Source organism: Diadema setosum, chromosome 16 (assembly GCF_964275005.1).
Source record: "Diadema setosum chromosome 16, eeDiaSeto1, whole genome shotgun sequence".
Classification (NCBI taxonomy): Eukaryota; Metazoa; Echinodermata; class Echinoidea; order Diadematoida; family Diadematidae; genus Diadema; species Diadema setosum.
Genome location: NC_092700.1, coordinates 5,860,922 through 5,875,475, shown reverse-complemented (window position 1 = coordinate 5,875,475; position 14,554 = coordinate 5,860,922). Strand labels below are relative to the sequence as shown.

Here is a 14,554-nt window from a genome sequence, read left to right as displayed (position 1 = left end):
TTCTAAAGTGTTTCATAGACGGTGAAGAACGTTTGATGATTGTTCAATGAAAGGATGTTGTGGTATGATGCATTTTGTGTCAATCACAATTGACGGGTGCATTTAATTTCATGGTTGAATAATGTTCTGATTGGGTGCGTGCAAACAGTACAAAGTCCAGTCATGTGAAAACGTAAGAAGGATATACATTTGAGCAAAACAAGTTAGCCTTGAGAACCGTTGAGATTTCAAAGACAGAGAAGAGAGTAAGTAGAAGAGGAGCCTGGTTGTCATTGCAGCTGAAGTTGTTCAAGATGTGAAAAATGAAGAAAGTGAGAGGAGAGAGAGAGAGAGAAAAAAAAAACTAACATTGTGTGGAAGTTCAGAAAAGGGTCTTTCACAGAACAGAGGTTGCCACAAACATCTCCAATTAGTTTCACGTGAATGCGAAAGAGCAGTCACATAAGATATTTAACCGTTTGTCAAAGATAACAAAGTTCATTGCGTACGTAAACTTCACATTCGTAAAAACTCAAACTTTGTACAGTGTTGTATTGAGAAGGCGAGCAGACGCAACTAATTAAGCTTGTGTTGATGAGCGTAAAGTTAAATTTCAGTGTACATACACAATATTAGAGCGTGCTAATAGACTTGAGAGGTATCATCCTTGGCGCTTTTTCGAGGGAAGATCTTCCTCGTATTCTCCACGGCCTGTTGGATCACAATAATACCCATGCAACGAGGCACTGAAAAAAAAGAAGATATATCAGCTCATCCTGGAATTGTGATTCTGAGACTAGCGTGCTAACAGAGTTGAAAGGTACCATCCTCAGCAGGTTCTTTCTTTTTTCCTCGAAGGCATTCCAGCGTGGATTCAAATTTGTAAAGGGTTAATATTTCATCTGTGAATGTCCTCTTTATGAGAAAAGTATGTTTCACGGCCTGTTGAACGTGTTGGATGACAACAATATTCGTGCAACTAAGTATATGCCCAAATCATCAGCTTAATTAAGCTGAAATTGAGTCTGTTATCTCTCTGAGATGTAGAGAGTATGGCGTGCATACAAAGTTGAAAGATACCATCTTTAGCGCTTTTTCGAAGGCCTAGCTACGTGAATTCAGATTTGTAAAGGATTAATTATTCATTCTTTTGAATTTCCTCCTCTTTGCGAGAAAGGTATGCTCCACGGCATATAGATCACGGTAATAGTCATGCAACCAGGCAGAGAGCCATAAATCAGATTAACCTGAAATTGAGTCTATCATATTTCTGAAACTATCCGGGATGAGTGAGCTCCTGGTTGACGAATCGAATGAATGAGGGAACTTCCATCATGTGAATTTGTCCGTAAACACGTGCATTCTGGCATGACTAATCCCACTACTAGCCAGAGCGAGAAATTAAACAGATGATAAACTAACCATTTTACATTTACCCCTCATTGAGAGAGCGTCAATACAGTAACAGTGTACAGGTATATAAAATAGACATTAATGTACAGGTAAACGTTGATATGCGGCAAGATACATTCAAGCGTTTCTTGCGTTGATAGATAGTACGATGTTTTGACATTATGTACACTGTATGTCTTTTACATGTCTCCAACAAATGAAAATTATAAAGAAATAAAAAATTATACAAGCGAAGAAACGTATTTCAGAGGTACAAAACAAATCGCTCTGTCGGAAGTATACTTACACAGTATATATATTCAGTATACCTGAATAGGATATTTATGATTACTAATTACACCGTTAACTATCCACTCATAAAACTGAGACATGTTGCATTAGATCTCGAGTGCTAGTCCCAGCCCGCATCTAAAGTTCATAGATGAATTTGAGTCCGGTAGCAGACAATTTAGTCCGACACAGTTCGTCAAATTCCTCATTCTGTGCCACGGTGAAGTGGTTCTTCCAGTCGCCGATTTCACCTTCGAAATGATAATGGAAGCAGAAAACATGAACGATAATGGTTGAGAAGAGAAGTACATTAGAAAATCAATCAAAGTCAAAAGTGATGTCTGACAATAACAATCACTATAAATTCTGAAATGCCTTGTCATCGGTTCAAGGCATAATTTACCATTTGCAGATGAAACAAAAACCCAGCATTAGTGCTTCAAAATAGTTCTTAAATGTGAGTTAGGGATAAAAACAGCAACTGTAAAAATTTGAATCTGTATAATTGATGTTAGATATTGTTAAATACACAAAATGTGAACCATAGTTATAATAAAAATGTTTCCAGACTAAACCGTCTACAGTAAAAATGGTTAATGAGAAAAATCGTGATATGGCCTTATATTTTAGGCTTTATTGCAAACATTTTATGTGGTACTTACAGGATGTTTTGTGATACAACTGACTTACACATATGCATCAAAAGTGATATCTTGAGTTTTTTTTTTTTTTAAACACGGCTCCCAAAAGTAAACAGGACCTTTAATAATGGTCATGTTGTTTCTCGTCTTGTCGAACATGAATTTTTCAACACTGGACATGCACGCAGAACATAATTTACGAATTAATCCTATAGAAAATCGAAAGATTATTTCGCCATTTACAAAAACGCACACATTAAATTATGTTCCAGTACATTCCATTATAATTCATTAACACATTTCACCCCAACATTCCAACATTGTCAATACATGTAGTGCGTGCTTCATGGTTCGGTGGATAAGTCTGGAACTTTTTAAAGAATTAGAAATCTTGGGAATCCCACTTGTATTTCTAAAGAGATTACTACAAGTATTTGTGTACCCCATGACGTAGGTATGTGAACGAGCACCTGCCTATAATGCTATACTGATAATAGTATATAGGACCTTCTGGAAAAGCAGAGGTAGCACTTAATGGAAGAGACTACCGACTACCGGCAGATAAGACTGAGTGTTTCGTTATTTTGGTGGTAAATGTACATGCAGTCGGTATACTATTATAAGCAATTAAGTATTCTGAGTTGCGAGTCCCGCCAGAATACACTCGAATTTTCAGAAGTCGCCATCACGCCTTCTTGACTTATAGAAGGCGCCTGAGCATTAGACACTTAGACAAAGTCACAATACACTCGCTGCATATGAAGCTTTCATGTATGACAGTGTACAACCGTTGTATGAGTGATTTGCTACTGAAAAAAGGACTACAAGACTTTATCTTTTTTCTTTTCATAAAGAAAACGATTTCCGAGTATTTTGTTTGTTTGCTTTTTATTTCTTTTAAATAGAGCAAAAAAAAAAAAATCCCCATTACAATTTTCTGGATGTTTGATAGTGGCCTATTTGGTTTGAATTGAATATGACTTGCGTTATCTACAACCCTATTTACGTGATAAAAACGAACGAAAGAATATACATAAACAGAATTAAGAAAAACATGAAAAAAAGACCATATTTTTGCTGAGATTTGCCGCGTTTTGATTAAAGCTTCCCGATATTAGCCAAATATTTATTACCGTCTACTATTTGTGTATTAAGAATTGGATTTTTCAGTCATCCATCAACTTTTTTGGTTACCGGTTTCAGCTTTCGCGAACAGAAAACACATTGATATGAAAAATAACAGTATGACTATAAATTGTAAAAAGAAATTAAAACAATGGCGTTTATAGTATTTACATAACACATCGAAGTTCTGTACGAGATATTTACAAAGTTTTTATTCTTTTATTTATCTATTTATCTATTAAATGTTTTTTTTTTATTTATGTATTTTTTTTATTTTTTTTGCGGGGGGGGGGGGTAATGACATACACGTGTGTTTATTTTTACAGCTTCTCAATAATCGATTGGGTCCAACGTATCCATGACACACACTGGCCAACAAGACAAGCCAGTTGCGACTGGGTGCATCTTTCTGCCTCAGGATCACTTCATTAAGACCAGTCCTACACAGTACCTTCCTACCGCATGGACTATCGTTGCCAGGAACGGTGATTATAGTATGTGTTCATTAGAAAAAAAATAAATAAAATATAAAAATATATGTTAAACAAATATAAAGCTCCTATACTGAAATAGCCTTTTGCCACGGCCTTCTCGCTGTATGATGGCGAGCGAAGCGAGCCCAGCCGAGCGTGACAGCACTCGATGGGCTAAAACTTCACTCACTCATTATAGCCATCATATAGCGAGAGGGCCTTGTCAAAAGGTTGATACTGAAAGTGTTCACCACAGTATCTGTGAGATGTATTAATTATTTTCAGCGCTGATATTGCCGGTGCTGTTCGTTATTCCGAAGGTTCGCTATTCCGAAGGTTCGTTGTTCCGAAGGGTCGTTAATCCGAAACACGCAAATTCCCTATACCTATTAACGAGGTTCGTTAATCCGAAAATGAAAAGGGGTTCGTTAATCCGAAAATTTGTGGTGTTATTCCGAAGGTTCGTTATTCCGAAGATCGGTTAATCCGAAAATGAAATTCGGAACAATGAACCTTCGGAATAACGAATCTTAGGAATAAAGAGCCTTCGGAATAACGAACCTTCGGAATAACGAGCTGTAACCGATATTGCCTATTGATAAAGAACAGTTAAAGTGCAGTTCCGCAAAGAGTTTGTTATAAGGAAAGTTCATTATAGGCCTATCTACATTATGTATAAGCATTGGACAATAATATTACATTAACAAGCATACTTCAAGGGGTGCACGTTACGAGACCGACACTCACGAATCCTACAGCCCACGAGTTCGAAATTGAAAAGAGGTCCATGAGTCATACAGCTCACGAGTCATGCAGCTCTTGAGTTCGACACTATATGATAGGCATATTATAAAGGCCATGAGTTTGACACTAGGTAAAAACAGCCCACGAGTTCGACAGACACAACACGGGGCTTGATATGTCGGTTTCACGGGTCTTGGTGCTTAGTGTCGAACTCATGGGCTGTATGACTCGTGAGCTGTATAACTCATGGGCTGTATGACTCACGAACTCTATGACTCGTGGGTTGTATGACTCGTGGGTGTCGGTCTCGTGACGTGCACCTCCTCCAAGTACCCACCCTTCCTCATAAAGGACTTCTTCTTCGAGACGGCCTTGGCGAAGACTGGGACGGAGTCTGGATTTGCCTTCGGGTCCTTTTTCATGGCGTCAAAAGTGCAGTGTTTGGTGATTTTGTCTATGACGTCATCAGAAAGATTCTTGCCCAGAAAATCGCTGATTCTGACAACAGCACCTCGTAGATCCTGCATGGTCCAAAAGAAAGTGATGGCATGCGAATGAAACGAGAGGAAGTAGTTGTTTTTTCTGTCTCTCTCTCTCTCTCTCTCTCTCTCCCTATTTTTCTTTTCTCCCTTTAGAGGAAACCTAAACCCAAAGAGAAATGTGGATTGATTGATAGCAGCAACATTAGTAGAACACATCAGTGAAAGCTTGAGGAAAATCAGACAATCGATGCAAAAGGTATGAATTTTCTAAAGTTTTGGTATTGGAACCACTGGATAAGGAGACTACTTGAGTTTATGACAACATGTGTGGACAACAAGCATTATTATAAAGAGAATATAAAGAAAATTAAACATGATTTCACTTTTCTAACATAATGAAGAGCACTTGACTAACCGCTTTCAGAAAGCAGGGGAAATAATTACTACCCTTAATATTATCAGTATCAAATTTATATGGATGTTTCATTTTCATAATAACTATTCTTTTTTAATTCCCTTTATATTTTCTTTATATTGTTGTCCACGCATGACGTCAGGAACTCTGACGGAAGTCTCTGACGCCCGATATTGATGATACTTTGACCACTTTCTCGTTTACACTTTCCTATTCATAGCCTTCATGAAGATAATATGTAATTACCGTATGGAATAGCACAGCAAGGCAACACAGCACACATCTATCTCAGAACGACTTAGACTATAAAAATGATACTTTGACTGAGTCATTTGGCATCATGATGTTTTGAAAGTTATAACTTCTTTTTTTTTTCTTCCGTGTGTATGTGTGAACTGACAACGGATTGAGGTTAAACTAACATTTATAATAATGATATAAAGGATTGAATACGCACTCTTTTCATTTCTTCGTATGTAATGAAGAAAACATTTGGCTGACGTCGCCGATTCCACCAGTACAGAACATGATCGAACCAAGATCCCTTGGGAACTATCGAAGAAATACAGAGAATAACGACAAATTTATCACGCTTTGGTTCAAGTTTGAAATCATTATGTAAAAAGAGACAGAACAAAAATACTAAATCAGTGAGAAATCGGGACCAGTGAATAATGATGATAACTGTTTTAGTAAAGAAGAATAACAATTCAAGTTTGAAGATTTTTTTCTTTTTAAATCTTCGAAGAAATGTATTTTGAAGATTTTAAAGAATATTTGTGATATAACAAAAAGTATAAGAAAGAAGTTTACAAAGAGAGTAACAGACCGAGTATAAAACATAGGAAGAAAGTGCACATCATCACACTTTGAAAAGATGAATATTGATCAAAACAAAGAAAGCAAAAGAAAACAACAACAATCTTTGGCATTTGAGGCAGGTGCAGATTAAGAATCCATGTTGAACGAGTGACTTGATTAACTAAACATAATCATATGCATCTTGATATTCACTTACTATAGTAATTGTCCGTGTCTAAAGCCTTCTTAATAGTCGATCAGATGTATATATATATATATATATATATATATATATATGGATTGATATTTTTTACATCTTTCCACCTTCAGAACAACAATAAGATTGAGTAAGATTACACTGCCATTTTCACCCTTTCAGCATGTGTTCAGAATTTCAGAATTTTTGAAAATGTTGTTGAACTCCTGTCAAACATACAAGTTTCATTTCATTTTCATGAGGTTTATTTCATTGCAACAAGAATACAATTGCTATAAAACACTTCAATACACATAATGACACAAAATCGATCCAACAATGTAATCAAGGAATATACTCTGAATTGGAATAGAATGAATGAATAGATGAATTAATGTTTATCATCAAATATCTTTAAAAAACTTATCAAATGAAAAAAAAAAATTCTCTTATTTCACCAGACAAACATTTCAACACTCCCTGACTATTACAAAAATGACATGATGTATACATATTGCATTATTCTCCTCTTAAAGGGCAAAACCTTCAATCAAATTAACACAAAATCCCTGGACTTCGAAGCTATTCAAGAGTTTATGAAACATGAGTGCTAAGAAGGAGCCATGAACGTTGCGTGATTAAACAACAATTCAATGTGACCCGTCAGACTGGTGGAGGATTTTAAATAGTTAAATCGCAATATTCGTAGTAACGTTTTATTGAGAATGAAATTTGCGTGCCTACATTTCTTAACTGCAATGATAATCAATTTCTATCTATTACAGCTTTGTCCTTGCAGTTAGTTTAATTTTGCTGGTATAAAGGGGTTTGGTGAGTGAGAGCGGCTATTGCGTTTGATTTAGGAATTGATCTTTTCCAAATATGTAACAGTGTGATATTCATAAACATCCAGTCTGAAAAAAAAAAACAATGCGAAGAAATGAAATAAAAGGTCAAACCAATTAGTGACTCACGCAAGTTAGCGCAGAAGTCCTTGAAGAATTGGTCCCATGTTGGGTATGGCGGCAAACCCGGGGAGTAATGGCAGAAGTGGAAGTAAGAAACCGCCACGTCCTTTGGGTTTCTAGCCACGCAGATTACCTGACGAGGGATATAAGTCGACCAGTTAATAACGCCATGGATGTCAGTTAAACAGCAAAAGTTACATTTTTTTTTTGGGTTGTTCGGTTGATTGGTTGTTGTTGACAGCGGTGTCTACTAGGGTAACTGCAGTGCATACTTGCTCGTATATACTTTGCATCATACTTGCATGACTTGTATAAATTCTTACAAACTGTAAGGTTTGTTAAATGCGTACTTTGTATTATCTATCATCATGTTTTGCTAGATTAAAACAAATGAAAGTTTAATTGAATTAAGTATTGGAGGGGGCTGGAAAAGATTATATTATGTAAAATTATCAAAGCATTAAGAAAAGCATGATTATGCAAATGATTTCTCTTTTTCTACAACAGTTCATGTCTTGTCATTTTCTGTTAATGACATCTGAAGCTTGGTCGTCATTTCGTTATGTTATTTTCAGTGTGTATCTAATCGCTTGCAATAGATTAGGTATTTTGTTTTGGCACGAGATGGCAGGAAAGTGTAATTGAATTCTGTGATAGACCCCCTCCAAAAAAAACAAAAACAAAAAAAAAACACCAAAATAATATTTATTAATTTCATTTTTTTTTTGGAAAAGGGAAATGTGAGAACGTATTCTCATTTACATGTGTAAACTCAAAGATGAATATGCATGAAATCAGAGGACTAAAACTGCATTTCAAACTTCAGAGGTTAACAACATGAAGATGAAACGTGGCTTCAAAGTTGGAGTTAGAAAATTGAATTACTTAAAGGACAAGTCCACCTTCATGCATGTGGAGTGAGTGAATGCAGCAGCATTAATAGAACACATCGGTGAAAGTTTGGGGAAAATCGGAAATTCCGTTCAAAAGTTATGGATTGTAAAGTATCTCTGCGCAGTCACTGCTGGGTGAGAAGACTACTATAGTGCATGATGTCACGCGCGTAGAACGATATAATGAAAATATAAAGAGAATTTCACAAAATTTCACTTTCTGAAAGAAAAAAGTGCTTATTTCCTTGACTTGTCACTGACGTATGTTACGGCTAATATTACTCCCCCTGCTTTCTGAAAGAGGCAAGTCAAGTGAACATTAAAGTTGTGCGAAAAAAAGTGAAAATAATATCTTGAATTTTCCTGTATTCTGTATATTGTTGTACACATGCGACGTGACAAGCTGTAGTAGTTTTGTCATCTAGCAGTGACTGAGCAGAAACTTCAAAAATAGAATTACATCTTGTGAACGGATTGTCCGATTTTCCTTAAACTCTCACTGATGTGTTCTAGATTGCTGCATTCTCTTAATTCATAAGTCTATGAAGGTGAACTTATCCTTTAAAGCATGTACCGCCCTGTGATATTCAGACACGCTTAGGCCAGGGTCATAGCGTAGTTACAAATGCGACTACCAGTAACATCGGCGTATACATGTATTATATTTACGAATTCTTCAAAGAATTCAATGGTTACACAGGTCCCCGCACCAATAGGATCCGATGAACAAGATATGTTATTAACATTAACCCTGCCATTTCCCGTCATATCCAATAAAAGAAACAATCAAGGTCGTGTAAGGTGTTCTAAGTTGCATATTTTGTAAATCGTTATAGCTGTACATGCACTTACCCATGAATCAGATGGGCTTTTCTGTAAGATGCGGGTAATAAGTTATATTTTCATACCTTGAAATTGCATTTAAATTGATTAATCATTTTTAAAGTTGTTGTTGCGGAAAGTCCGATTGTAAATTTTGTGGGGGACAATCACGTTGAATTGTATACCTCTTCTTCTGCACAATATTATGCTTCTTGGGCTTCGGCCAGTACGTTTGAGTTGTTGAACTATGGCTCTCCATAAATTTCTATTAGGGCCTCTATATCAGTTTTCTGTATTATCAATACTGTTATGCTTACCTATTCCAAAATGCCGATCTATAATTATGTTAAAAACATAATTTACCATTTGCAGATGAAACAAAAACCCAGCATTAATGCTTTAAAGTACTTCTAAATTGTGAGTTAGGGATAGAAACAACCACTGTAGAGATTTGAATCTGTATAATCGATATTAAGTATTGTTAACTACACAAAATGTGGACAATAGTCATAATAAAAATGCTTCCAGACTAAACCGTCTACCATCGCCTACAGTTATGATTTATTGAGAAAAATACTGATATCTCCTTATATTTTACGCTTTATATCAAAAATTTTAAATGGTAGGATGTTTTGTGATACAACAGACCTAGACATATGCATCATAAGGTGATATCTTGAACATTTTTCAAATCACTGCTCCCAAAGGTACTCTCTAAAAAAAAATCGAGTGAAAATATTCACTCTTGAAAGAGTGAATACAAAAAAGAGTGAATTTAGAGTGAAATTGGAGTGAATTTTGAGTGAAAATGTTCATTTTCACTCGTTTTAGAGTGACCTCAGGGATCACTCCAAAATCTTCGAGCGATCCCTGAGGTCACTCCAAAATGAGTGAAAATGAACATTTACACTCAAAATTCACTCCAATTTCACTCTAAATTCACTCTTTTTTTGCATTCACTCTTTCAAGAGTGAATATTTTCACTCGATTTTTTTAGAGAGTAAACAGGAAAAGATGGACAAGTGATAGGAAAGGTAAAAATAGTGGACAGTTCACCTTTGCCTTTGCATTCTTTTCTTGAAGCTGCTTTGGAAGAAACTTTGGAAGGAGCTGGGTTTTCATGACACGGGGAGACGCCATCTTGTTTGCCACTTCATACATTGCACGTGGTCTCCATGTCTCCTTGTTAAAGACCGATAAAGAATGACACGGAAGTGACGTCATAGTAGCTTGACTTTACAGAGACATTTGAGTACATAAGGAAATGGGGAAATGTATCATTTACGGGAGCCCTATAAAATTTGGTGAATTTAGTATATCCGCCGATATGTGAATGATATAATTAGTATTACCCTACCTCGTTGAAAAAAAAAAATGAAAATTTAGTTACATGGTGTTTTATGTACACGCTTTCTTCTTCTTGTTTCCTCTTTGTGGAAAAGATGGTACAACTGGGAAAATTGTCTTAAAGATCTACAAAAAAAAAAAAGATTGCTTGAACGAACTATAAGATTACCTTACGAACTCCAATATTTATGTTTCATCTTGATTTGAAAGTGTATGATTACGGTCAGAGAATATCTTAAGAATCCAGATAATGACAAGAAACACGATCGCAAATATAGCACCCATGTACATCATAAAAATGTCACTCTCAGAAACAAAGAAAGGAATTTACTCAAAACGCATCTATCTGAAAAAAGAGTATACTTTTGCAGTTATATGTAATGTTTTTTTGTATCAATTTTGAAGTACATGTAATTTCTAACTGTGCTGTGATTATTGGTATTATCATTGTAAAGCTATAGAGACTTTATCCTGCCATGCGCTATAGGCAGAATGAATTATTATCATTATTATTATTATCATCATAATTGTCAATACTATTCTAATTCTTCTTTTTCTTTTTCTTTTTTCTCCTTCTTCTTCTTCTTCTTCTTCCTCCTCTTCTTCTTCCTCTTCTTCTTCTTCTTATTATTATTATCATTATTACTATTATTAATATATATTATTATGATTATTATTCAGAGTCAGAGAACAGGAAGACAATAGCAATTTATAAGATTACTGACGCGGTTGTCAGATATTTCAACTGAAATCTGAGCCTAATCCTCACTTCTTGGTCACTCTTTCTGGTCATCTTGTCGAAGTCCAGTTTACTCGACATCTCCAGAAAGGGCATCCGAGCTAGGACGTGTTTCTTGCTCACTGCCTCCACTTCGCCACCGGCTTGGACCATCGTCACGATCTGCTGCATCCACGTGGTTCCTGGGAGCGGAACGAACATAGCAACGTCAAATCAACTGAACTCAAATTAAATCTTACAAATTCGATTCAACGTCAGCAATGTAATTTCAAACTTTCACTACTTATTTCATTAATTATTGATGAAAAATAAGGGTCAGCGCGGACATTAGTACTTTATAAATCGGCGTATTTTGTACGGGGTGCATTATTTTCGTTTTTCAGAAGGTTCGTTTATTTTGAAACACAAAAATTCCCAATGTATAATTATTGATGTTTGTTAATTCGAAAATGATAAAAAGGGGTTGGTTAATACGAACATTTATGGCGTTATTCCGAAGGTTCGTTAATCCGAAAATGAAATAAAAGTTTGTTTCCAAGGTTCCTTTGTCAAAAAAAAAAATTAAACAGGGTTTGTCCTTCCGAAAATGAAACATGGTTCGCTATTCCGACGGTTTGTGCATCCAAAAATGAAATAAGGTTCGTTACTAACAAGGTTCGCTGATTCGGAAATGAAACAAGGATTTATTATTCAGAAGGTCTGTCAATTCGAAAATGAAATAAGATTCATTATTCCGACGTTCGTTATTCTAGAAATTAGGTCATCTTGGTAGGTATGGGTCGTTATTCCGAAGGTTCGTTGTATGTCTCTGTAAAACTTTGCTATAATGACCAATCTCCCGGTGTGTTAGTCTGCCTCTGCTGTCCCGGGAAGTCAATCTCTCTCCCCCCCCCCCCCCTCTCTCTCTCTCTCTTTCTGTTTCTTTCTCTTTACTAATAAAGATCAATCACCTGACTTGGGATAGACGATTATGAAGACGTCGTCGGGCCTGACTTCGAAGTCTTTCATTTCCTCGAGAGAGCACTTCGGAACGGCCTTGCCTATGATGACGCCGTCGTGCTCATAGCAGTGCTCCTTGGCAAAGTCGGGCAAAAGATCGAAACGGGAACCTCCTGTCCGTTTGGATTATGACATAATATAGTATATAATATGTTTGATAGTAATAGTAATAGCAATAGTAATAGTAATAGTAATAGTAATAGTATAATATGTAATAGTATATATAATATATGAGAAGATCTGTTCACAATTTATTCCATAATTTGATATTCCATATGCTGTACATACTGTGTGTAACAGGCACTCACGCTCACCCTCAAGACATGTGAAAGCATAGTATAGAGCAAATTGATATGTGGAAAAAAAATGTATTATGTATATCGAGATGAAAGAAATCGGTAGCCGAAATACACGCACACACTCACACATAAAAACACGAACAAACAAACAAACACACTGCACACAATATATAGGCCCTATATGTATTATATATATATATATATATATATATATATATATATTTCTATGCGAGTATGACATATTGTGTGCATGTGTGCCTATGCTTCAAATCTTCTTTTTTTATCTTTCTTTTTTTATATATTTCTGATTATTATTATTATTAATACTACTATCAGTAGCAGAGGGAATCAAGCAGTTACAGCAGCTACTTTTGATATTATGATGTCATCTAAAAGCGACACCAATTTTCTACCATCTCATAATTCGTTCATTTTTTTTTAATTCTCCTAACCAGAATATTTCACTTTTCACTATATACTACTAAGAAATCATTCCACTATCTGTGCTTTTTCCAAATATTTTACACCGTTGATCTATTTTCTATTTCTACTTTCTTGTATAGGCTATATATTGTATTAATATATAATTATACAGCTGTATGCATTGGATATCTCAGTTTAACGACGTCCTACTTGATCAATATTATCACTTACTCTACATCATCTAGTACTTCACAAAATACTTTAAGTTCTGTTAACATAACTTCTGTTTCTATATTCAGATACAATAAGAAGATTGCTCGTTCAGTCAAAATGAATGAGTAAATATATATTTCACTAATAAGCATTGTTGACCAGGACTAGAATTATGTTGAAATTACAACCGAGCCATTGCTCTAGTCATTACAAGAGAGTGTCAATTACAGATTACCATCCGAAAAAAAAAATGATAACATTTCACAAAAACGCATTACTGAAAAGGAAACAACAAGATCTAATGACACGTTTAGAACATCTGTATTAAACTCCTGATAAATGTATTGTATTAGTATTATTATTATCACCATCATAATGGACCAGTGCAGTACAGCCTGTACAGGAAAGCTGAAGCAATGTCCAATAAGAGTATACATTGTCAAGATCTCTTTGTTTTCGAGCCTAATTATTAATCTATTAAGTAATTATATACAACACTTACCTTCCATAGTGGGCGAAATTGACCAGTGTGCTCCTTGTAGACAGGTCACCGCAATTTGACAAACAGGAAAACGGAGTTAGTATCACAGCTTGTAAAAAAAATCCGTATCTCGCTATCCCTAACTGCCTGTGTGTCTTCAGAAGGTATAATATGTGTCGTGACAAATGGTGGATCTTTTTATATACACGTGCTCACTACTCATCGAGCGGTAATCAAACGCAACGAGGAAAATGATACGGACATAAACGAGAGAAAGAAAAAAGAAAACTAAAACCAAAGAAATGATCTCATTTAACTTCACGATTTTAGTATACAGCAGTAAACATACCAGCACAGTTTACTTCAAGACATGCGCTCGACCAGCAAAGGAAGAAGTTAGAGAGATGGAGAGAGAGAGAGAGAGAGAGAGAGAGAGAGGGGGGATTTCAGACCTCTTCCCGCTGTAAGGTATACCTTAAAGGGATCGTACAGTTTTGGTTGAGACCTAATTTCAGGTTTCTAGCATTTTTTGATGAGATAATGAGAAACCTCTTATGAAGTATGAAAGAGCATTTAATTCTTTGAGGAATTCAACGTTTATTTGATTGGTTTTGAAATGGCTGAGATATCCAAAGAAGAGCGATTCAAATAAAGTGTGGGACCCACACTTTATTACGATCGCTTTGTTTTACTTTGTTTTTGGACGTTTCAGTCATTCCAAACCCGATTTTGATCAAATAAACTTTGTATTCCTCTTTGAATGGTATGCTCTGTACTATATCATAAGTGTTTTCTTGGTATCTCGCAAAAGTTAAAAGCCCAATTCTCATC

General features: G+C 35.6%; 1 protein-coding gene across 1 annotated transcript; it reads right to left on the bottom strand.

The window, feature by feature from the left end:
- Nucleotides 1-1,800: 1,800 nt before the first annotated feature.
- Nucleotides 1,801-13,751, bottom strand: LOC140240227 (sulfotransferase 1C2-like). The gene is made up of 8 exons (XM_072320019.1): nt 13,745-13,751; nt 12,259-12,420; nt 11,339-11,490; nt 10,285-10,404; nt 7,514-7,640; nt 6,000-6,094; nt 4,983-5,166; nt 1,801-1,913 (listed from the first exon to the last, which is right to left on the bottom strand). Exons 1-8 carry the CDS (start codon nt 13,749-13,751, stop codon nt 1,801-1,803), a joined length of 960 nt encoding a protein of 319 aa, XP_072176120.1.
- Nucleotides 13,752-14,554: the final 803 nt, after the last annotated feature.

Bases quoted from the DNA above. Each gene is read 5' to 3' on its own strand.
- LOC140240227 (XM_072320019.1), bottom strand. The intron at 11,491-12,258 runs GTGATTGATCTT...TTCCGCTCCCAG, and splicing joins AATCGTCTATCCCAAGTCAG to GAACCACGTGGATGCAGCAG. The intron at 6,095-7,513 runs GTGAGTCACTAA...TTTCTTCGATAG, and splicing joins GGACTTCTGCGCTAACTTGC to TTCCCAAGGGATCTTGGTTC.